General features: G+C 43.5%; 1 protein-coding gene and 1 non-coding gene across 5 annotated transcripts in view; one reads left to right on the top strand and one right to left on the bottom strand.

The window, feature by feature from the left end:
• Positions 1-23,550, top strand: part of ADAMTS18 (ADAM metallopeptidase with thrombospondin type 1 motif 18) — a 314,775-nt gene that overhangs the window by 251,958 nt on the left and 39,267 nt on the right. For 3 of the 4 annotated variants that reach the window (XM_044931115.2, XM_044931118.2, XM_044931117.2), the window contains 6 exons: positions 4,210-4,305; positions 7,285-7,433; positions 15,140-15,312; positions 18,247-18,377; positions 19,244-19,367; positions 21,390-21,634. In XM_044931115.2, coding sequence (XP_044787050.2) covers positions 4,210-4,305; positions 7,285-7,433; positions 15,140-15,312; positions 18,247-18,377; positions 19,244-19,367; positions 21,390-21,634 — 918 coding nt within the window. The remainder of the gene's footprint in view (positions 1-4,209; positions 4,306-7,284; positions 7,434-15,139; positions 15,313-18,246; positions 18,378-19,243; positions 19,368-21,389; positions 21,635-23,550) is intronic. The other variant, XM_044931116.2, reaches the window with a different exon arrangement.
• On the bottom strand, positions 20,893-20,965 carry TRNAG-CCC. Its single transcript has one exon. It is a non-coding gene; the product is annotated as a tRNA-Gly (tRNA).

The raw sequence follows: 23,550 nt of genomic DNA, 5'->3' as shown, positions 1-23,550 counted from the left end.
CCATGAAGTGGTATGTCAGTTATACCCCCAGTAAAAATTATTTTAAAAAGAATTTGACATTGGGAGGAATAAGAGAAACTTTCTAGTATCTAAATCACAGCTACTTTGTAATCTGCTAAATTTACTACATCACATTTCAACTTCTAGCAACTCTTGCAGGGACTTAGAGTCCAGCTGTGTTGATGAGCTTGTAAGTTTTTCAGGCATTTCCTGGTTCCATGTCCACAGGTCTTTGTGTGCTTTCCATCCTGAAATGCTGCGTGGCCATGAGGACAAGTATTTCTCTTTTTTATTATTACTATTGTTAAAGATTCAGCTCAAATATTACCTCCATTTTTCCCCCAAGGAAACTTAAACTCCACTTTCCCTGAGCTCTATTTTCACCCTTTATGCCACCTTCACAGACTTGTAATACTAATATTTTAACTGTCTGTGTATGTCTCTTGCCTCAGTAGATAGAGTGTCTGCAATGCCTGGCGTGTACCTGATGTATTAACAGATACTCAGTAACTGCTTATTGGATTTACAATGATAATCAAAGGCCACACATTTCTTGTGGTTGTTCCACATAGCGTGTGGGATCTTCGTTCCCTGAACAGGCATCAAACTTGTGTCCTCTGTATTGGGAGCACTAAGTCTTAACCCCTGGACTACCAAGGACGTCTGATCAAAGCCCACGTATTGTTAGCAGTCCCATTTTCAGAACATGGACGATTCTGCCTCCATCTCTTTCTCATCACTCCTAAAGGAAGCAGGAGTAGCTTCTCTTGGAGAAAGAGAGGAGCCAAAGATGACTCTGGGGCTTGGGGCTTGTGCAGCTAATAGGATGGGGGTGTCATAAGTGAGCTGTGGAACATGGAACAGATCTGGGGGGACAGCTGGGGAATTGTGTTTTGGTTGTATTAAATTTGAGATGCTTGATAAAGTTGGATTGGCAGAGACCTTTAACCTTTGTGCATCTCATACTTCCCTTAAAGGGGCATCCAATCATTAGAAACAGTAGGAGAAGGTGGGCACCCAGGGACCAGATGGAACAACGGACAGCGCTGAGACTCCTTAAAAATCACATCCAGGCAACACGAGGCCTTTGGGGTCTCCGTGCTTATTTTCTTTTTCCCTTAAATTATGACTTAAGACTAAGGAATTATAGATAAGGAAAAGTTAGATGAATAGGCTGAAAAATAAAAAGAGGTAAGAACAAGAAAGAAAAAAGCGCAAACTCTGATTTCTGTTTCTTTGGAAAGAAAGCTTGCTCCGAAGGCTCTGGGGTCGTCAGAACACGTCGTTGGCTATAATTACACTTGACTTCTGTGCTCCACCACAAAAGAAATAACATGTTCGCACAGCCAGTCATATTTCACTCTGGAATCCCTGTGTTTCTGCGTTTTGCTTGATTTTCCTGGTCTCCTCCAGCTGCCCCTTTTCTTTGGCCCTGTGGCTTGGCGTTGGCCACGGAATGGGGCCTCCGTCGCTTTGGTCCGCTCTGGGGCCATTTTGGTGGCTGCCACATGGGCTCTGGGTGTGCGTTATGGCTTGACCTGGGCCGTAAGAGAGAAAGCAGTTTAATTCTGAAAGCCTTTCTCGCTGCAGCTTTGTTTCCATGGTGACCTCCCATCCCTCTGTTTCGTTTTGATAGAGATGGGTTTTTTCCACCTTAACTGGTCCCTCTTGGATCCAGGGTGACCCAGATGGGAACGCACAGAGATGGTAAACTTCATTCATCTAGTTGGAAGGCTGCCTCATGCTTTCTACTGATGTCAGTGACAGGTCCATTTCCATGGGAAATGTTTCCATGTAGTGTCCTATGAGCTGTGTTGAGATTTGGAAATACTTTGTGCAAGCGTGCTAAGTCACTTCAGTCGTGTCTGACTCTTTGTGACCCCACAGACTGTAGCCCGCCAGGCTCCTCTGTCCATGAGATTCTTCAGGCAAGAGTACTGGAATGGTTTGCCATGTCCTCCTCCAGGAGATCTTCTCAACCCAGGGATCAAGAGGTCCTTCCCTTCTCTTTTTAAGAGACACATTATACAACCCACAAGACAAGACTCACTGCCTGCACCTCCTGTTTCCCTATGTTTTCTGTCTAATGGAACACTTTTGTTGCGAAAGATTTCTAAGTATGTTCCTGCCATGTGTTTCTAACCATGGAATCTCTGTTAACTGGAATGCTTGGAGAATTGGGTGCCTGGTTCATTGAATTTTCAGGGCCCCAACAAGTGACCATAAAAATCATGTTGTTTCCTCCCTCGTTGTTAATGTTTTCCCCAAAATGGACCTTGGTCACTAGAATGTGGCAAATGAAACAGAATGACTGATGATTCGTGATTTTGACCTTCCATTTATGATGTCATTCTGAAAAGCAAGTTTACCTTTTGAACTGGAAGGAATCTGGTTCAGTCACTTTACTTTATAAATAGACATTCAAGGGTTAGAGAAGTTGAGAGCTTTTTGACAACCGTTGGTAATAAAAGCAGATCCAGTGCGGTGGTCAAGGACCCAGACTCTGGAATCCAGCCCCTTTGCCACTTACCAGCTTGGTGACTTGACAGCTTGAGAGTGCCAGCATCTTACTCAGTTCCCTCATCTAAAAGAGTTGATATAAGGCAATGGCCCCCAGGCTTTCAGGCACCAGGGACTGGTTTCTTGGAAGACAATCTTTCCATGGAGCAGAGCAGTGGCAAGGGAGTGGTTTCAGGATACTTCAAGCGCATTGCACTTATTGTGCTCCTATGAGAATCTAATGTCACCACTGACCTGACGGGAGGCAGAGATCAAGCTGTAATGAGCATGATGGGAGCAGCTGTAAACACAGATGAGGCTTCGCTCACTCACCCGCAGCTCACCTCCTGCTGTGCATCCCAGTTCCTAACAGGCCTGTACTGGTCCATGCCCTGGGGCTTGGGGATCCCAATGTAAAGGACTAGTGTCCACCACTAAATGATGTTAATGACAGTATTCATTACCTGTGGCTGCTGGAATCAGTTTCCATGAACTGATTGAGTTAAAACAGCTCAAATGTATTTTCTTGCAGTTCTGGAGGTAGACCTCTGAAATGCATCACACTGGTCTACAGTCAAGAGTTGGTGAGGTTGTGCTCCTTCTGGAAACTCTAGAAGAGCAGGCATTTTCTTGCCTTCTCCAGCCTCCCAAAGCTGCTTGTATCCCTTGATTCATGGCCTCCTCCTCCCTCTTCAAAAGCCAGCAACACCTCCCTGAGTCCTCCCCACAGTGCCATCTCTCTGGTTCTCTTCTGGCACCCTCATCTCTGTTTAAGGACCCTTGTGATTACCTGGGGTCCATCTGGAAAATCTAAGACCGTCTCCATCTCAAAGGCAATGGATTAACACCATCAATTTTATTTGCAACTTTAATTCTCCTTTGCTATATCACCTAGGACAGTCACAGGTTCCTAGAGCTAGAATGTGGTTTTTGCATGGGGGGAGGGCATCATTCTGCCTAGTACAATCCAGCTTGTTGTTATTTAGTCACTCAGTTGTGTCCAACTCTGCGACCCCATGAACTGTAGCCCGCCAGGCTCCTCGGTCCATGGGATTTCCCAGCCAAGAATACTGGAGTGGGTTGCCATGTCCTTCTCCCATCTTCTGCCATTTCCTTCTCAAGCAAATAAATTAGCTTGAGAGTTAATTTATGTCATTGGTCTGGTGTAAGAATGAAGTTGTCCAGATGCTTGAAAGTTATAAAGGTCAAGAAGGCAATGGTGATTACACTTTTATCCTTGGGAATAACCCTTCTGAGGCAAGCGCTGATTTTATCACTTATTCATAGATGAGGAAACTGCCATTTAAAGGGCTTCTATAGCTTGTCCATAGGTCATGCAACCTGGGAAATGCAGGACAAGGCTTTGAATCAGAGTTGCATTAATCCAGTCTTGATCTATGCTACTTTGACGACGATAGTGGTGATGATGGTGGTATGCTGAATCTCTTAGTTAAAAGTGTCTAAGTTAACTGTTGTTACCTCCTAGTCATTACTAAACACATACGAATATACAGATAATGTAGACATTTCCTGCTTCTACGTTTGCTAGGACGTTTTACCACTTACTTTGCCATGCTAACTTCACTTGCCTCTCCTTTCCAGATAACATCCCATTTCAGCCACCTCAAAGCAGAACATGGTGTACAACAGCTTTGGGTATTTTCATTTTTATTGTATCCTCACACTTACCAGCTCCTTCTTTCCTTTCAGGACATTTGCAAATCCCTTTGGTGCCACCGAGTGGGCCACAGGTGTGAGACCAAGTTCATGCCTGCCGCGGAAGGGACCGTTTGTGGCTTAAGTATGGTAAACTGCATACTTGCTAGTTTTTAGTTCTAGAGACTTAATAACACAGTGGACCCAAACTATGTGTACCGTGACCTCAGAATGGAATGCTATGGCTGCATCTATTTTCTGACTTCGCTTTAAATTAACCAGCTATTCTTTAGCAGCTCTTCTTAAACTCAATGCTAATATAACTGAGTTGGCTCCATTTTTTTTAAGAAGGGTTTTTTTCTTTCTGCCTTTGTTTTCCATTTTTAGATGGAGGCGTGGGCTCGAGTGTTTCTCTTTCAGTGAGCTGGAGGGTTTCATTGTCTGTCTGCTGTTTTGACGATTTATATTGATTTATTTGGCTACGTCAGCTCTTCGCTGTGGCCCACAGAACCACCTCTGGGCCGTGCGGGCTCTTCCTCGCAGCACGTGGACTCTCTAGTGGCGGTGCTCAGACTCCGCAGTTGAAACACATGGGCTTAGTTGCTCCACAGCGTGTAGGATCTTAGTTCCCCAGTCAAGGATTGAACCCATGCCCCCCTGCATTGCAAGGTGGATTCTTAACCACTGGACCACTGGGGGAGTCCCTCGACTGTTTGCTTTTTAAACTTGATTCAGTATACACAAGTCTCAGGAAGCAGGTATTTCCTTTAGTAACAAAGAAAGGACTGTCCCTCCATACAACACATCTGAGACTCCCCTCCCAGGGCCATCAATGAGCTTCTGACATGCCCGATAGCGGCATTCTGTCCCTTATAGTAAATTCTCTTAGATTAGAAATACCTAAATGTTCTAATAGTTGTTGTTCAGTCACTAAGTTGTGTCCAACTCTTTGTGACCACATGGACTGCAGCACATCAGGCCTTCCTGCCCTTCACCATCTCCCAGAGCTTGCTCAAACTCATGTCCATTGAGTCGTTGATGCCATCCAACCATCTCATCCTCTGTCATCCCCTTCTCTTCCTGTCTTCAATCTTTTCCTGTATCAGGGTCTTTTCCATTGAGCTGGCTCTTTCCATCAAGTGACCAAAGTATTGGAGCTTCAGCATCAGTCCTTCCGGTGAATATTCAGAGTTTATTTCCTTTAGGATTGGCTGGTTTGAGCTCCTTGCTGTCCAAGGGACTCTTCCAGCACCACAATTCAAAAGCATCAATTCTTTGGCACTCAGCCTCTTAATGGTCCAACTCTCACATCAGTACATGACTACTGGAAAAACCGTAGCTTTCACTATATGGGCCTTTGTCAGCAGGGTGATGTCTCAGCTTTTTAATATGCTGTCTAGGTTTGTCATAACTCCTTCCAAGGAGCAAGTGGTCTTTTAATTTCATGGCTGTAGTCACTGTCTACAGTGATTTTGGAGCCCAAGAAAATAAAATCTGTCACTGCTTCCACTTTTTCCCCATGTATTTATTTGCCATGAAGTGATGGGACTGGATGCCATGATCTTAGTTTTTTGAATGTTGAGTTTTAAACCAGCTTTTTCACTTACTTCCTTCACGCTCATCAAGAGGCTCTTTAGTTCCTCTTTACTTTCTGCTATTAGAGCTTAGGTGACTGAGTTTAATCCCAGTCTCTGCTAATTGTGTTGCTAGTTGGGTAGTTTGAGCAAGTTAGTATTTCTTTGCTAAATTTCTCTCACTCAGTTATTCACTGCTTCATGCTTTGTGCGAGTTGCATTAGTTACTGTATCACGTTTCCCCCACCCTTCTGTGGCATCCTTGTGGACCTATAAGCAACTTCATAAACTGTAGCTGCTTCTGTTATTGTTGCTGGCTGTTGTTACTTTGTCATAACCACTGAGCTTAGCCCAGGAAAATCATATTCCTGGTGGGGAAGGTTCAGATTCATGCTTATGGTTGACAAAATCCTCAAATGACCCATCGTCCCCCCTTCAAAGTTCTGAGGCATGCGGTATGATTTCGTGCAAACTCTGAAGTGGCAAGGAATCTGGGGAAAGAAAACTGGGGGAGCTCATCAGCACGTGGCAAGGAATTGAGAGGAAGTCCTCTTTTGACCTCGTCCCAATACACTCACAACCAAACCTTGCAAACAGCAAACAGCCACAAAGCCAAGGGTGTCACGGGGGAAAAGTGGAGATTTGAAAGTGAAAACCTCCTCCCCTTAATTCTGTAACTGAACCCCCACTCCTCGGTAGAACCTGGCACGATCCAAACCCCAGCTCTTTGGATCCCATTGCAGCGGCTTTTAGGCAAGTGTGCAGTCATGCTAAGTCATGCAGAACTTGCTCATAATAAAAGCACCGCAGGGGGAAGAAAACCACTCCTTGGGGGCTCCCAGGGACAGAGGGAACCCGCATAACTGGACTGAAGGACAAAGGAGAATGCAGATGGAAAGATTGGCACAGAAAACAGCTCTTGAACTTGAGCAGATCACCAGCCCAGGAGAGACCCAGAGCTAGTTTGGAAGGGACACTCTGCCCAAAGTCATCAGCTGGACGTTTCATACAGACGGGGGCAAAGGGTTACCTAGAGGCACAGTTTGTGTGGCCTGAAGGCTACTCGGTTTCATCAGAAATGCTCTTATGGGGATGGTTTGAAATAAAAATGTATGCATAATTATACCTGTCTATCTCATGTGATAATCATCATGATAAATTCTGTGTTCCTGTCTGAAAAACGGATTCCCTTGGAAGGCATGAGCCTGGGGTTCTCTGCACCCCATTGTTTGCAAATGTCAAGGTAGGCTCCGTGGTCACATCTGCGCTGCCTCCCTGGGCTCTTGGGTGGACCCTTATCTGCACATGTCACCCGGACGGCTCACAAAGCCTGCCATACTCAGCCCGCTGGTGACAGATGCCCTTTCCCGTAGATGTCAGCCATTCAGAATGCACGCGCTGAACACGGGGTACCGGCAGGTGTGGCTAGCAATGCCTTGAGAGCATCTGCAGCCTCCTGTTTGCCGCCAGACAGGTTTTTCCCATTGTCCCGCAGGTGTCTAACCTCTGCCCGCTTTCCCAGCTGGTCTCTGAATGTCACACATTGTTTTCACAGTGGTGTCGGCAAGGCCAGTGTGTCAAGCTGGGGGAGCTGGGGCCCCGGCCCGTCCACGGCCAGTGGTCCGCCTGGTCGAAGTGGTCAGAGTGTTCCCGAACGTGTGGCGGAGGCATCAGGTATCAGGAGAGACATTGCAACAACCCCAAGTAAGGCTCCGACAGAAAGTCCGTGTTTGTAAGACGAGAACTTTCAGCCTGCTCCATCTTGCCTATTTGTTTATCTTGCTTATGCCTGTTTTTAAGGGTGGTTTTCTTTTGTCTGGTTAATAGCAATCAACAAGGGTTTTACTGTTTGTATATAAACACTGTATGCACTTCCCTGGTGGCTCAGTGGTAAAGAACCCACCTGCCCATGCAGGAGACTCAAGTTCGATCCCTGGGTTGGGGAGATCCCCTAGAGGAGGAAATGGCAACCCTCTCCAGTATTCCTGCCTGGAGAATCCCATGGACAGAGGAGCCTGCTGGGCTACAGTCCCTGCTGCTTAGTCGCTCAGTCGTGTCCAACTCTTTGCAGCCCCATGGACTGCAGCCTGCCAGGCTTCCCTGTCCATGGGATTCTCCAGGCAAGAATACTGGAGTGGCTTGCCATTTCCTATTCCAGGGGATCGTCCCAACCCAGGGATCGAACCCATGTCTCTTGTGTCTCCTGCATTGTAGGCAGATTCTTTACCCACTGAGCCACCTGGGGGCTATAGTCCATGGGGCCACAAAAGAGTCGGACACAGCTTATCGACTAAACGGCAACAAATGTGCTGGGGGAGGTGTGCTGGGCAGAAACCTGAAAAGAGCAAAGGAGTTTATTCTTTGTGTGACTGCTGATCACAGATTCCAGTAATGGGGTGGATTACTTTCGGCATCTAAATTAGAGCTGCGTGCCTGGGATACTGTAGAACATAGAAGCTTGGCTGGTGGACGGTGTGTGAGTGCATGCGTGTGTGTGTGAGAAACTGATGACCTGGAGAAAGCATGTGGATTTTTGCCCTGCAGGAATGTACATCAGCACGTGTTGACAGATATGCCTGACTTTTAAAGAGAAACCAGAAATCTGAAAAAAATGTTGTGAAATTTCCCAATTTGTAAAATATCGACCACACATTCAATTTTCTTTAGAAAAGTAAAAGGCTGGGAGGACTCATCAAATACCTGTGGGGTGAAACTGGCTCATGGGCACCCTCTGATCTGGTGGCCTTGAGATTTTGAGCTGTCTCTGTGCAGTGAAGGTGGTTTCATGTTACTTTCATCAGCCCTAATTCCCCCATGCAGCGTGTGTGAGATGTATGTTTCCTGATGGGCGGCGTGATGTCAAAAGAGCTCAGGACTTGGAAACAGAAAGATGTGACTCCAAATTCTGGGTCCGCCACGTAATAATGATGTCTCTCTGGGAAGGTCACTTGAACTTGGAGGTTGGGTTGACATATAAGATGGAGATGAGAACACCCACTTCAGATGGTTTGAGGAGATTAGAAATTGTGTCTGTAGAGTTTCTGGCACACTGGGGAGCATCCAGGGGACATTCAGCAAAAGTTCTGAGGTCCATGTGGTTTTTAATTATCTTCATCCTAAACTTGTAGGCTTTCCAGGTGGCACTAGTGGAAAAGAATCTACATGCCCGTGCAGGAGACATGAGAAACCTGGGTTCGATCCCTTGGTTGGGAAGATCCCCTGGAGGAGGAAATGGCAACCCACTCCAGTATTCTTGCCTTGAGAATCCTATGGACAGAGGAACCTGGTGGGCTACAGTCCATGGGGTCGCAAAGAGTTGGACATGATTAGGCACAAACACTCACATGTTCTAAACTCACCAGGAATACGGGTAACAGAGGGTCAGCCCTCAGAAGCAATGGGGAGAGGGCTTCCTGATGAAATCAGACATGAGAGAAGGCGATGGAGTGAGAAGAAAGTGATGGGACCTTGGAAAACCGTGGATTTAATTTTCCAGCATGACTTGGTATGGATGTTGAGATCAGAGGCTCTTGGGCCCAGTACCTGAGTTTGCCTCCTAGTCCGCCCCCGCCTAGCTGGGTGGCCTTGGATAACTGACTCTCCCTGCCCTGCCCTACGTCCCTCGTTTGTAAAAAATGAGATAATGACAGGATCTACCTCATATGAGCTGGTGTTTATAAGTGCTGGTATTTATAAAATGCCTGGCACATTGTAAGCACTGATGTTTGGTAGGTTGAGAATGTAAATAAATAATGAAACTACAGCAAAGGGAAATTTTTGAAAAGACAAATAGTCACCTGAGTCAGCATCTGAGCTGGATCAAGAGGCCAGTTGTTCCCTAATATAAGGGAGGGTTTGGAGATTCTTTGACCAGGGTTTGTTAGGTGGCATTTGGAATATCTCAGCGGCTGATGTAGGATCTCTAAGCTTCAGCACTCTTAACATTTTAGGTTGAAAATTTTTCTGTTGTGAAGGTTTGTCCTGTACGTGGCAAGGTGTTTAGTAACAGTCCTGAGCTCTACCCACTCCATGCCAGTAAGATGACTCCCCCTCCCCATTCAACTTCCAAGTCATGGCAATGAAAATATCTCCAGACGTGGCCCAGCATCCTGAGGGGGCACAGTCATTCCCTTGTTAAGTCGTTCTGCTCTAATCAGACCCAGTAACTCACTATAATAAAAGGAAGACTTGTGATGCATTTACAGTTTAGACCAGATCATTAAAACCACCCTCCACATACACTGAGTATAGCCCGTGTCTTGGATAGAATTGTTAGAATCATTCTATTACTTTTCATTTTTGCAGCGTATTTCATGGATCTGGTTTTCATACATTGCAACATTTTACAATCTCGATATTTTCCCAAGAACGAAAGAGATTACCTAATTCAATAGCTCTGCTGGTGAAGTGCATGAATGACGCCCCTGAGATTTAAATTAAAGCCTCTCTCATATCTGTGGGATTGAGAGCTCTTATTATAACAAGACATTGTTCTTGGAAATAGCATACTGTAATTTTAGAAACACCTAATACAAGAATTAATCATTCGAGTGGTTCAGTTTGGTGCAATTTTATCATCTCAAACAAGATTGAGGCTAATCAGGATTTTGGTTAATTATGCACAAAGTCACCAATAAAGCAAGTAAATGATTGGCTGTTTCAAAACAATTGAATCAGTTCTTCATTCTTAGTTCATGTTGTCGTCGTAAGGCTGGTTTTTTCCTCTTTCAAGTGACTGATTTCTTTCTTGATTCAGTTGAAACATTTGGTCTGTTCAGCTCACTCAGCATGAGCACTTTCATTTCTTCATGTGAAAAGCAATGTGAGCTTTTTATTTCACATAATGATGGTTTTCCCAGAGCATATTTTGTTTCATTAAAAAAATGAATTATTTCTGGTTGATTCATGGATTTATCAAACTTTTCAGCTTCAAAAAGACTGAAAGGTTATCTGGTTCTGGAACGGCCAGACCCAGCACATGTGGCCCTTCGTCTTTGTCCCATGTCTGTGACAGACCCATTCACCAAAGCCCCTGTGTTTTGCTGATCTCTACTCTGCCAAGGGAACCTTCTTAAAAGACTTTTCCAGGCATTTGCTGTCAATCAGGGTAGAACAGATGCATGAGCTGAAACCTGTTGTTTCATCTGATGATTTTGCAAATGGGTAGCCAGAGGAGACGGAGGCTCCCATTCAGAATGGCAGCCCTTGCTCAGGTCACCAGGCTGGATGTGGGGGAGTCGAACTAAGATCCCACTGTCTTCATCCTTGCTGGGAACATTTTTTTCTGGTTCCCTGAAAGAGAGCCTAGTGAAATTCCTATACACTCTGTTCAAGAAAATGAATAATGAAAATTCAAATGGAACAATTCAAATCCTGATAAGTAAACTTGCTAAAGCATTCTGTGTGTGCTTAGTCGCTCAATTGTGTCTGACTGCACCCCATGGACTGTAGCCCCGCAGGCTCCTCTGTCCATGGGGTTCTCCAGGCCAGAATACTGGAGGGGGCTTGCCATGCCCTGTTCCAGGGGATCTCTCCAACCCAGGGATCCAATCCAGGTATCCTACATAGCAGGTGTATTCTTTACCATCTGAGCCACCAGGGAAGCCCATGAATACTGAAGTGAGTAGCCTATCTCTTCTCCAAGGGCTTTTCCTGACCCAGGAATCGAACCTGGGTCTCCTGCATTGCAGGCAGATTCTTTACCAGCTGAGCTACCAGGAAAGGCATTCTAGAACTCTCTAGAACATGCTTGAACTCTCCTAAAATATGAGTCCATTTGAGAAAGACTAACAGAAGAATCACTGAATCATATCTCTGGCCCATTTCCCAACCAGTAAATTCCAGACTCAGCTGATTATCGGAATCACCAACTGTGCTTTTAAAAAACACTGATTTCTTCATACTCCTCATCATGTATTTTTATTGAGAAAGCCTTTGAAGAAGTCCAGGAATATTTATATGTATGTGTGTGTGTATCTGTGTCTGTGTATATTTACACATGTGTGATTGATTGTATATAAATATACATATGCTGCTGCTGCTAAGTCGCTTCAGTCATGTCTGACTCTGTGCGACCCCATGGGCGGCAGCCCACCAGGCTCCCCCGTCCCTGGGATTCTCCAGGCAAGAACACTGGAGTGGGTTGCCATTTCCTTCTCCAATGCATGAAAGTAAAAAGTGAAAGTGAAGTTGCTCAGTTGTGTCTGACTCTTAGCGACCCCATGGACTGCAGCCTACCAGGCTCCTCCGTCCATGGATTTTCCAGGCAAAAGAGTACTGGAGTGGGGTGCCATTGCCTTCTCATACACATATATACATGTAATATATTGTATAGATACATATGTTTACATATATATGTACACACACACATTGTTGTTCAGTCACTAAGTATGTATTTTATATTTATATATACATATATAACCACATAATACATATGTAAACATGTATTTGTACATATATAGTGTATGCTGCTGCTGCTGCTAAATCGCTTCAGTCGTGTCCGACTCTGCGCGATCCCATAGACGACAGCCCACCAGGCTTCCCCGTCCCTGGGATTCTCCAGGCAAGAACACTGGAGTGGGTTGCCATTGCCTTCTCCAATGCATGAAAGTGAAAAGTGAGAGTGAAATCGCTCAGTTGTGCCAGACTCTTAGTGACCCCATGGACTGCAGCCTACAAGGCTCCTCCATCCATGGGATTTTCCAGGCAAAAGAGTACTGGAGTGGGGTGCCATTGCCTTCTCTGTATATGTGTATATATATACACATATGTAAATATATGTTATATAAATATATATGTGTGTATGTGTATATATGGAGGGAGAGTTACATATATAAATACTTCTTAAAAACAGCTTCCCAACTGCTTGTAATGCTCAGCCATTGCAAAATATAATGATCAACCAACAGTATAACCATTTGTAGTCAGGACTGACTAAATTATGCAGAAGCAAATATGGATATACTTCATAGTAGTCTCATATAAAGACAAAATCATGCACCTAGATATTTGGGGGGTTTTTGTTTTTAATCATACAGAACTCATTGTACCAAGGGACATCATGGTAGAATTTTCTGTTAATGTATCCTAATACTCATATTCCAAGTTGCAGGAAAAAAACATATTTGAAGATTTGATGGCAAAGTCCAAATTCTTGCCAGTCATTAAAAGTAGAAAGCACTTTAAAACAGTTACAATTGATTTGTCCTCTGCCCAAAACTCTACCGGCGGTCTCTCAGGTAATCATCACAGCCGTCCTCACTCGACACATCGGGAGGCTGACTGAAATTGCCTGCAGAAAAGCTGGCAAGGAGCAGAGTGTGCTTCCCTTCAGATCTGCTCCGCTGCCCACAGCCCGCCCCCGAAGCGCTGGGCGTCCCCGTCTTCCTCTTTGTCTTCCTGTGCCCGGCCCCGCCTGCTGACCTCAGTTCCATGCAGGCACAGCTGAGCAGGACCCGCATCCTGGGGAGCCCAAAGGCATGAGGTGGAGCTCTGCTCTGGCTCTTTCTAGCCATGTGACCTCCACTCAGCACATCTGAGAAGCGCTGTTGGCCATCTTTCACTTCATCTGTACACTGAGGGGATGGCTATGTGAGGTTTTTTTGCTGGTTTTTTATTTGACTGCCCTGGGCCTTAGTTGCGGCACGCGAGGTCGTAGTTGTGGTACATGGGCTTGGTTGCCCCATGCATGTGGGATCTTCGTTCCCTGACCAGGGATCCAACCCACACCCCTGCATTGGCAGGCAGATTCTTAACCACTGGACCACCAGGGAAGTCCCTGTATGAGTTATGAGGTCTTTTCCACTTTCTGAATTGAAGAATTCACAGGTGGTCCTCTTTCACTTTGTTAAATTTGAATAGTCTAAATGAAGCTTATTTGTAAAATCTCAGACTAGAAAGGCTTACACTGAGGCAATTTTAATTATGCACGACTTGTAAAGATGACCAGGAATAGAGGAAGGCTCTCATGTGGCACTTTAAGATTTTTCTAAATGCTTTTTTGGATAATGGTTTAAGAATTCTTGGGGGATTCGATCTAGCACAATAACTGCTAAATGCTTTAGTAGCTGTTCCAGAGTGTTTTGAAATAGCTTAAAAATCTCATTCTGGCGATGTGACACTTCCCCATTCTGTTGAATCCATTTTCGCATAGGAGGATTTGATCAAATGTGCTGAAGCAAATCCAGAGGTGTTTTATAGCATTCCTGTGCTTCCTAAAGAGACAAGGAATTTTAATCACATATATTTATTAACTTGGATCCTTCTTCTGTGTTACATGTTTGCATTGAGCTTTTGTAAGAGATGATCTATAGATGGTTTTTAGTCCATTTCATGGAAATGAAAAGAGGTAATTTCTTTGTGCCTGGAGTATGCCGGAGAAGACATTATTGGTAACTTTTTTCAGTGGGGTTGACACTCCTTTTTTATTTTGCTTTCTGGTTTTTGCAGTCTACCTAGCAAGATCTTAAAGAACTTGCCATTAGGTCATAATTATTTATGTTTTAATGGGATTCCCTACTCTGGAAACCCATTTCCCATTGTGCTTGGCAGGAAAGGAGCAGGCCACCTGCAATGTTAAAAAGTAATTATGCAGATACAAACAAGGGCATGTTCCCCCCACCCCCGAGTTTAGAATCCTGGGAATAAAGCACATATGAGTCTGACAAAGCTAGACTGGAAGATATGGCAAGTCATACGCTCAGTGTCCTAATGGACCTTCTACATCCCAGGAGGTGCTCTGCAAACTGTAGGGAGAGGAGAGGGGTCAGAGATGGGAGCCAAGCTGGGAGGAGGCTGGATCTGCACTGGACGAGCTTTGGTGACCTTCTACAAAGGAGCTCAGTGACCTTGTACATCCCAGGAGGTGCTCTGCAAACTGTAGGGAGAGGAGAGGGGTTGAAGATGGGAGCCAAGCTGGGGAGGAGGCCGGATCTGCACTGGAAGGGCTTTGGTGCCAACAAATGGGGCGTGTGTGTTTGCATGTGTCGCACACTGAACACAAACATATAGGTGTGCTTGCAGATTTCCCTAACACACGAGGTAATAGGATGAGCGTCAAGAATATGCCTCCGTCAGTCTTTATGGAAGTTGCCAGAATGTACAGATTGGATTCAGAGGTGGCAAATACATTTCATCTAACATGGCAATTGATGAACAGTGGTTGTATCTACCCTAGGGCCATGTAGAGAAAAGAAATCAGAGAAAAAGAAAAATCATTGGTTGATTAGTTATGTCTGCCATGGGTACAAGAAGGGTTGTGGGCCACATATTTCCACTGTTGTAATAGACTGTTCCCACTGCCATACACTGTGACCATGACCATAATGATGGCCCCTCCCTATAATATTGCCTGTGACTAATAGTGACCTCTTTGCTTGCTGGTATTTAAAGAGCTTTAATTTTCTTTTCAGGCCTCAGTATGGCGGCAAGTTCTGTCCTGGCTCTAGCCGTGTTTATCAGCTGTGCAATATTAACCCTTGTGATAAAAACAGCTTGGATTTCCGAGCCCAGCAGTGTGCAGAGTATAATAGCAAGCCTTTCCGTGGGTGGTTCTACCAGTGGAAACCCTATATGAAAGTGGAAGGTAATTTGGTCTCTATGAACCTCAAACAAATATATCTCCATGTGAACAGTAATGTCAATGAACAGCACAGAAAAAACTGCTGCCTGAATAAAAGAGTTTCAGCGTTTACCTTTCATTCCCCGGGCCCGTCCTGGCCCAGGTTTTCATTCAGTTCTGTGGGTTTGTTTATTTTTCCACATTTTTTTTTTCACAAGACATCCCTTGCCTCCCACATGTATAAGTTGAAGAGGTCATGTGTTTGGAATGTACTTATGTTTCTAAACTTACTTTTGACATTTCAGCGATTAAGTCTCCCAGGGATGTTAATTGCAATTGGTATGAACTGTCCAGACCAAAAACTCATGAAACCATATCTGCCCCATGGAGACACCATTCTCAGTAACTGACATGGTAGATGATAACAGACATGGGAAGACCTATTTTCAGAGTGTATGCACACACATGCACACATCATGAATAAGAAATATCTCTATATTAAATTCTTGGTACTATAGCGAAGTAATAACTTGTATTTGAACTTTTACATTGATTTGTTTTGATTTTGGCTCAACATCAAAATTTAGTTACCATGTGTATAAGTACCAGATTTAATGTACTTTCTGTTACAGAAACAGAATAATTCTGTGCAAAATAAGCTGAGACCATTCTGTTTCCTATCAATTTTTTTCCATTCACTCGCTTTATCAAAACTCATCTACCCTCCCTTGGAAAAGGATAAATGTGAATCCCAGTCAGACATATGCAGAATGGGAAGAGACCAGATTTAATGATAATTCATTGGAAATAAGACAGAGGGCTGCTTCTGTACAAAAGCTCAAAATGAACCTATATTATCAATAACCAAAAAGAACTGATGTAATCAGACCTCATTATAATAAGTATTAAATAGCTTCTACAAATCAGAGGTGATACTACAACTTTGCTCAACATCAGCAAATGTTACAAAATATTTTCTGGCTTCAAATTTCTGTCACTAATATTATTGCAGCTTTACTAGGTAGGGAACTTCCCATTTCATTCATTCATTCAACAGATACTGACTGAGGACCTCCTCCTGGGAGACTCTCTGCTCCATGCAGAGGCGAGTACATTGAATAAAACAGAGACCCCAGGTATAGGGTCTCACATCCTACCGCGGGAGACACAAAAGTTAAGGCTTTCGCATCCTTTCCTCTTCTCTCTTTAATACTTACTTAAAATCATAGAAGACAGACCATGGTTTGAAGGTCTGTGACATTCATGCTGCTTGGGAAGAATCAGGGAAAGACTTTTCATAAATCTGGACAGTCTTTGTCTTACACTGATTAGCTTTTTCTTCTGTATTCCTTTTTTTAAATTGAAGTATAGTTGATTTGCAATGTCTGTTAGTTTTAAGTGTATAGGAAAATGATTCAGTTATATATATGTATATATTCTTTTTCAGATTGTTTCCCCTTATAGGTTATTGCAAGATATTGAGTATAGCTGTCTATGCTATACAGTAGGACCTTGCTGTTTATTTTATATATAGCAGTGCATATCTGTTAATCCCAAATTTAATTTATTAAATTAATTTATCTTAATTTATCCCCCACCCCAATTTCTGTGTTTCTAATAGACTAGTTACTGAACTTTCTCAGGAACCTGTGTGGAAACACTGAACTTTCTAGAACTTGTTAATTCTTGGGAATGATGGAGAAAAGAGAGGGTATATATGTTTTCTAACTCCCTAATCTCACATGTACTGAGTAGGACTCATGAAATAAAAATGTTATTAGAAAAAATTCCTAGGTGAGGGAAAAAAATGGAATCCATCCATATGGCTGCACATTTGGGCCATAGTAACTTCCCTTCGCTCCTGTTTTTGACTCTGTCTTTTATGGAGTCGTTTGGGAAATGTGTCCAGTTGCGAACTGCTCACACGTTTGTTGTGAGACTGTTGTCAAGGATTTCATACAACGTCGCCCACATCAAGTCTCATGTGAGCAGTGTCATGTGGAATTCCTGGCTGGAAAGGACTCTTTCTATGGGAGAAATTGGCACGATAATGCCTTTCTGATAACAAGAGCTCTATAAAGATAATACTTTATTTTTGCGTGTGATACCAAAAACTTCTCAGAGACCTAACATTGCTTTAGTCTTAATGCTTAGTTTGTTTACTTCCTCTGCCTTTTCACGATTTGACTCTTTTCTATATGTTTTGTAAACGTTATTGGCCATATGCCTTTTTTCCAAAGTGCCTAAAATGTTCCCTCTTAAGAGACTGAATAAATATCTAAAATCATTGTGCCTGTCCTAAATCGCAATCAGAAAATTATGACCTATGGGCCAAATGTGACCCTTTTTTAAAGCATTTTTTTTTTCAAGTAGACCACTTTTAAAGTCTTTACTGAGTTTGTTACAATACTGCTTCTGCTTTATGACTTGATTGTTTTGGCTCCAAGGCACATGTGATCTTAGCTCCCTGACCAGGGAAGGAACCCATAGCCCCTGCGCTGGAAGGCAAAGTCTCAACCACTGGACCACCAGGGAAGTCCCTGACCCGTCTTTTTAAATGTTGTTTTATTGTGACACAGCAATGCTTTTTCATTTACATGCTATTAATAGCTGACCTCAGGGTCTGTGAAGTCTTAAATATTTACTATCCAAGGAGGGTAGGGACACAAGCCACCAATCACTTGTATTGTGGCTCTTAGGACTAGGAAAATAAAGTTCTCATGTATTAATGTTAAAGTATTATATGGATTACTAAAAGGAGTTCATGTTTTTAAAAGCCACACCCATCTGCTCTCAGGCATCCATGCGCGCACACACCCACACACATGGAAAACTGTAACATTTTCCACCTTGATCATAGTAGCTTTCTAAATAAATTTAACTCATCTTTTCAGTAATCCCGTCATTGTCCTAGGATTTCCTCTTGACCGTGACCTCGTTTGATCTCTTTGCTTCTAGAGGAAGACCGATGTAAACTGTACTGCAAGGCTGAGAACTTTGAATTCTTTTTCGCCATGTCCAGCAAGGTGAAAGACGGGACTCCTTGTTCCCCAAACAAGAACGACGTTTGCATCGATGGGATCTGTGAAGTAAGAGAACATTTCTGCTTTGGAACATGTGGTCATGCTTGTGCTGCCTCCTATTAAATGCATAGCAGGAGAAGTGTTGCGGGAGATTCTTATGTCTGGATAAGAGCAGCTGGTGAAGGGAAAAGGGTAACATTTTCAAGTTGGACGTGAGTTTTTATCTCCAAGTCCCTGCTCACTTTCTTGACCCCTTTCTTTCATGACCCCTGTCCTGTGTTTTGAGTTTCTCTTTCACTCCCTTTCCACATACGGAGGTGCTGGTGTATACTACTTTACATGAAAGTTGTAAAAATTAAATAAGAATGGAGATAACAGTAGCGGGAGACTTTCCTTGCGTGTTCACCAAGTACATGCAGTACATGCTTAGAACCTCGTAAATGTGATTGGAAATAGCATTTCTGTTTATTTTGGGTTAGTTTTTCTTTTTCTTCTGGTATCTACTTTCTCTTTTCAATTTGATTGTGAGCTCCGTGATCTTTTAAGGGAGTGTGAGTGACCTTGGGTTGGTGTCGGGGTTGGGGGGGGGTCCCAGCATTTTTATGTTTCACTGGTAGAACTGGCCTGAATAAATTCCCCTCCCATTAACAGCAGTAGTGGCTTTTCATTCCGGTTTTACAGATGAAGGCTGTAAGCCTTAGAGAAGTTTTGTGACTTCCCTAATCATATGTCCAGTAATGGCAGAGGAAGGATTTGAATCCCTAGTCAAACTTGAGACTCTGCTTTTAATCCTAAAGCTGCACCACCTTCCTAATATTCAGTAAATACAGAAAACCATGTATACCTTTTGGTTATTCTAAGCCAGTGGCTTCTTAAATGTTTGGTTTTCTCACTCTTTTTTTTTTTTTTTTTTTTTTTTTTTTTGGTCACAGCCAGTGGGATGTGATCATGAACTTGGCTCTAAAGCAGTTTCAGATGCCTGTGGTGTTTGCAAAGGTGATAACTCAACTTGCAAGTTTTATAAAGGCCTGTACCTCAACCAGCACAAAGCAAATGGTAAGAAATGCTGCAGATTCGGTGCTATGAGTGGTGGGACATGTCCTTTGCTGCCGAATGAATTTGAGACTTGCTAAATATGATCCAGCTTTTCACTAGCTCATATGAGGCGTGGAAGATGATGGCTTTTGATACTTTGTTATTGTTCAGTCACTCAGTCATGTCCGACTCTTGAAATCTTCCCTGCCCTTCACCATCTCCTGGAAATTGCTCAAACTCATATCCATTGAGTAAATGATGCCATCCAACCATCTCATCTTCTGTCGTCCCCTTCTCCTCCGGCCTTTGATCTTTCCCAGCATCAGGGTCTTTTCTAATGAGTCAGTTCTTCACATCAGGTGGCCAAAGTATTGGAGCTTCAGCTTCAGCATCAGTTCTTCCAATGAATATTCAGGACTGATTTCCTTTAGGATGGACTGGTTGGATCTCCTTGCAGTCCAAGGGACTCTCAAGAGTCTTCTTCAACACCACAGTTTAAAAGAATCAATTCTTTAGCTCCCAGCTTTCTTTATAGTCCAACTCTCACATCCATACATGACTACTGGAAAAACCATTGCTTTGACTAGATGGACCTTTGCTGGCAATGTCTCTGCTTTTTAATATGCTGTCTAGGTTGGTCATAACATTTCTTCCAAGGAGCAAGTGTCTTTTAATTTCATGTCTTCAGTCACCATCTGCAGTGATTTTGGAACCCAAGAAAATAAAGTCTGTCACTGTTCCCATTTTTTCCCATGTATTTGCCATGAAGTGATGGGACCGGATGCCATGATCTTTGTTTTTTGAATATTGAGTTTTAAGCCAGCTTTTTCACTCTCCTCTTTCACCTTCATTAAGAAGCTCTTTAGTACCTCTTCACTTTCTACCATAAGGGTGGTGTCATCTGCATACCTGAGGTTATTGATATTTCTCCCAGCAGTCTTGATTCCAGCTTGTGCTTCATCCAGCCCAGCATTTCACATTATGTACTCTGCATATAAATTAAATAAGCAGGGTGAAATATACAGCCTTGATGTACTCCTTTCCCAATTTTGAACCAGTCCATTGTTCCATGTCCAGTTCTAACTGTTGCTTCTTGACCTGCATATAGATTTCTCAGGAGGCAGGTCAGGTGGTCTGCTATTCCCATCTCTCTAAGAATTTTCCACAGTTTGTTGTGATCCACACAGTCAGAGGCTTTAGCATAGTCAATGAAGCAGATGTTTTTCTGGAATTCTCTTGCTTTTTCTATGATCCAGTAGATGTTGGCAATTTGATCTCTGGTTCCTCTGCCTTTTCTAAATCCATCTTGAACATATGGAAGTTGTTGGTTCACTTACTGTTACTTATGCAAGAGCAGAGGAGGATGAGTAGTTTTAGCAACACAAACATCCAGAGGTGTGTTCAACAAACGCCTTTCTGCTGAGCAATTTCAATATGCTATGCCACCTGTATTTGTTAAACAAAGTACGTATTATGGAACTTTTTAAAAATATATGTATTTATTTATTTGGTTGTACCAGTCTTAGTTGTGGCATATGAGATCTAGTTCCCTGACCAGGGATCAAACTTGGGCCCCCTGCATTGGGAGTGCAGAGTCTTAGCCGCTGGACCACCAGGGAAGTCCCTGTATTATGGAACTTAGATGGTCCACACTTAAAATGTAAGACGCATACTTGAAGCAGTTATCTCACTGTCTTGAGTAGAATTGAGCTTTGAGCCCTGTCTTCTGCACACCACAGTTGAGACTAGGTGGCTCCAAGTTTTTTTCCAGATTGATTAAAAATAAAAAGCATCTTTGAGTTTCATGGCCTTTGTCGTTCAGGAAAAGAGAAGCATGTTTTCTGTCCACATGCATGTACTTGGGGAAAGTACATCATTTTCTCTCTCGGCTGTTCCTACCACTTGAAAAATGGAATAACTGAGTGTTTTCACTGTGTAAGAGTAGAAATGAGCCCCACTCTGTAAGGAGGGCCACTGCGTCTCTCTGACGGGGTCTCCCATGTGTGACATGGGTGACAAAAATGTTCTGCTCTCTCCACTTAGAGTATTATCCGGTGGTCACCGTCCCGGCGGGCGCCCGCAGCATCGAGGTCCAGGAGCTGCAGATGTCCTCCAGCTACCTCGCGGTCCGAAGCCTCAGTCACCAGTATTACCTCACAGGGGGCTGGAGCGTCGACTGGCCGGGGGAGTTTGCCTTTGCGGGGACCGTGTTTGAGTACCAGCGTGCCTTCAACCACCCCGAATACCTGTCTGCCCCGGGCCCCATCAATGAGACGCTGGTCTTTGAAGTAAGCCCCTTCTCTTTATTCGGCTCTCACTGCCTCTTGCTGCGTGTCTAGTGACGACCCCCATTTAAGCTAGCTTAAAGAGCCACTAGTTCACAGCGGTGTCCTAACAGGCTAAAGGTTGAAGGGCAAAAACAGCCCCTTGATTTGGGGGAAGAGTGATCCAGTGGGTCCCCAGGAGAATGTGCCGACTTTCACATTTAGATGCCAGCCTTCCACCAGTCCACCTGGCTGTTCAATTTGCTGAGGAATATCCCAGGGATCATTTTTAACATGATTCCAGTTTGTCTGCGTCTGCTGTTTGGATAGTCTGTTCATAGTTATTCATTACATAGATCTGCCAGCCTTGGAGGCAGAGCAACATAGTGGAAAGAACACTTGCTTAATGGCTAGACAGTTTTGGAGAAGGAAATGGCAACCCACTCCAGTGTTCTTGCCTGGAGAACCCTGTGGACAGAGGAGCCTGGTGGGCTGCCATCTATGGGGTCACACACAGTTGGACACAACTGAAGCGACTTAGCTGCAGCAAGACAGTTTTAGAGCAAGCCAACTCACTTTTTTGGCTGCCGTTTTCTTTAGAGGCGAGAAGAGAAAAAAATAAATAAATGGATAATGGTGAGGAGAGTGAAAACAGCCACCATAGCTGCGAATGACTCTGTAACAGAATTGTCACGGAGACTTTGTCTTTGGTCCTCGTCACATCTTGGGGTTTGCTTCCTCCAGTTTATAAAACGGGGCCAATCATGTGCTTTCAGAGGCGTGTGGTATGTCTAAGGTGTTAGAAGTCCCTGTGGCCACCGCGTACCGAGGACTTAGGTAACCAAGCACTCCCGTTAGTCACATTCAGCTTCAGTCTCTCACTTGCAAAACTGGGACAGAAACCGTGCCTCACTGACTTGCCAGAAAAATAAGCAATGAAGTGTGATGAAGAAATGTTAAAAGATTTGCCTAGCTCACGAAGCTAGGAAAAAAACAGAGTTGAACTGGAGTCCAAATCTTTTCCATCTATGAGTATGATATCTGCTCTCAGGCTAGTCATATTGCTCTGCTCTTTTCAAATCAAAGAAACATGTCTAATTCAACTATTACTACTATTATTATTATTATTTAAGGTACTAATCAAACATTTACTAAGAAAGATGAATTAAAAAAGAATTTAAAAGTATGACTACATGTAACTCCCCCCCAGCCCCCGAAGGACCTATTTTATCTTATTTTTATTGCTTTTGCTATGTGATGCATTTTTAATTTCTTTACTTTATATTGGAGTATAGTTGATTATCAATGTGTTAATTTGAGGTGTACAGCAAAGTGATTCAGTTATACATATACATGTATCTATTATTGTTTTTCTTGGATTCTGTTCCCATTTAGGTTATTACAGAGTATTGAGTAGAGTTCCCTGTGCTATAATTTTCTTGACCAGCTGAGCCACAAGGGAAGCCCAAGAATACTGAAGTGGGTAGCCTATCCCTTCTCCAGGGGATCCTCCCGACCCAGGAATCAAACTGGGATCTCCTGCAGTGCAGGCAGATTCTTTACCAGCTGAGCTATCAGGGAAGCTCCTGTGCTACACAGTAGGTCCTTATTGGTTATCTATGAATATTTTAAATATAGCAGTATGTACATGTTAATCCCAAACATACAGACCAACCTTCCCCACCACATTCCCCCCTGATGACTGTAGGTTCATTCTGTAAATCTGTAAATCTGTTCCTGTTATGTAAATAAGTTCACTCACATCGTTTTTTAAAGGTTCCACATGTAAGTGATATCATACGATATTTGCCTTTCTCAGCCTGACCTACCTCACTTACATGATCATCTCTTGGTCAACCCATGTTGCTGTTGCTGCGAGTGGCTTTATTTCATTCTTTTTTTATGACTAGTGTTCCATTGTTTATATGTACCATTCCTCT

Source organism: Bubalus bubalis, chromosome 18 (assembly GCF_019923935.1).
Source record: "Bubalus bubalis isolate 160015118507 breed Murrah chromosome 18, NDDB_SH_1, whole genome shotgun sequence".
NCBI classification, from domain to species: domain Eukaryota; kingdom Metazoa; phylum Chordata; class Mammalia; order Artiodactyla; family Bovidae; genus Bubalus; species Bubalus bubalis.
Note: the sequence above shows the minus strand (reverse complement) of the source record. Positions and strands in the feature narration are given on the sequence as shown.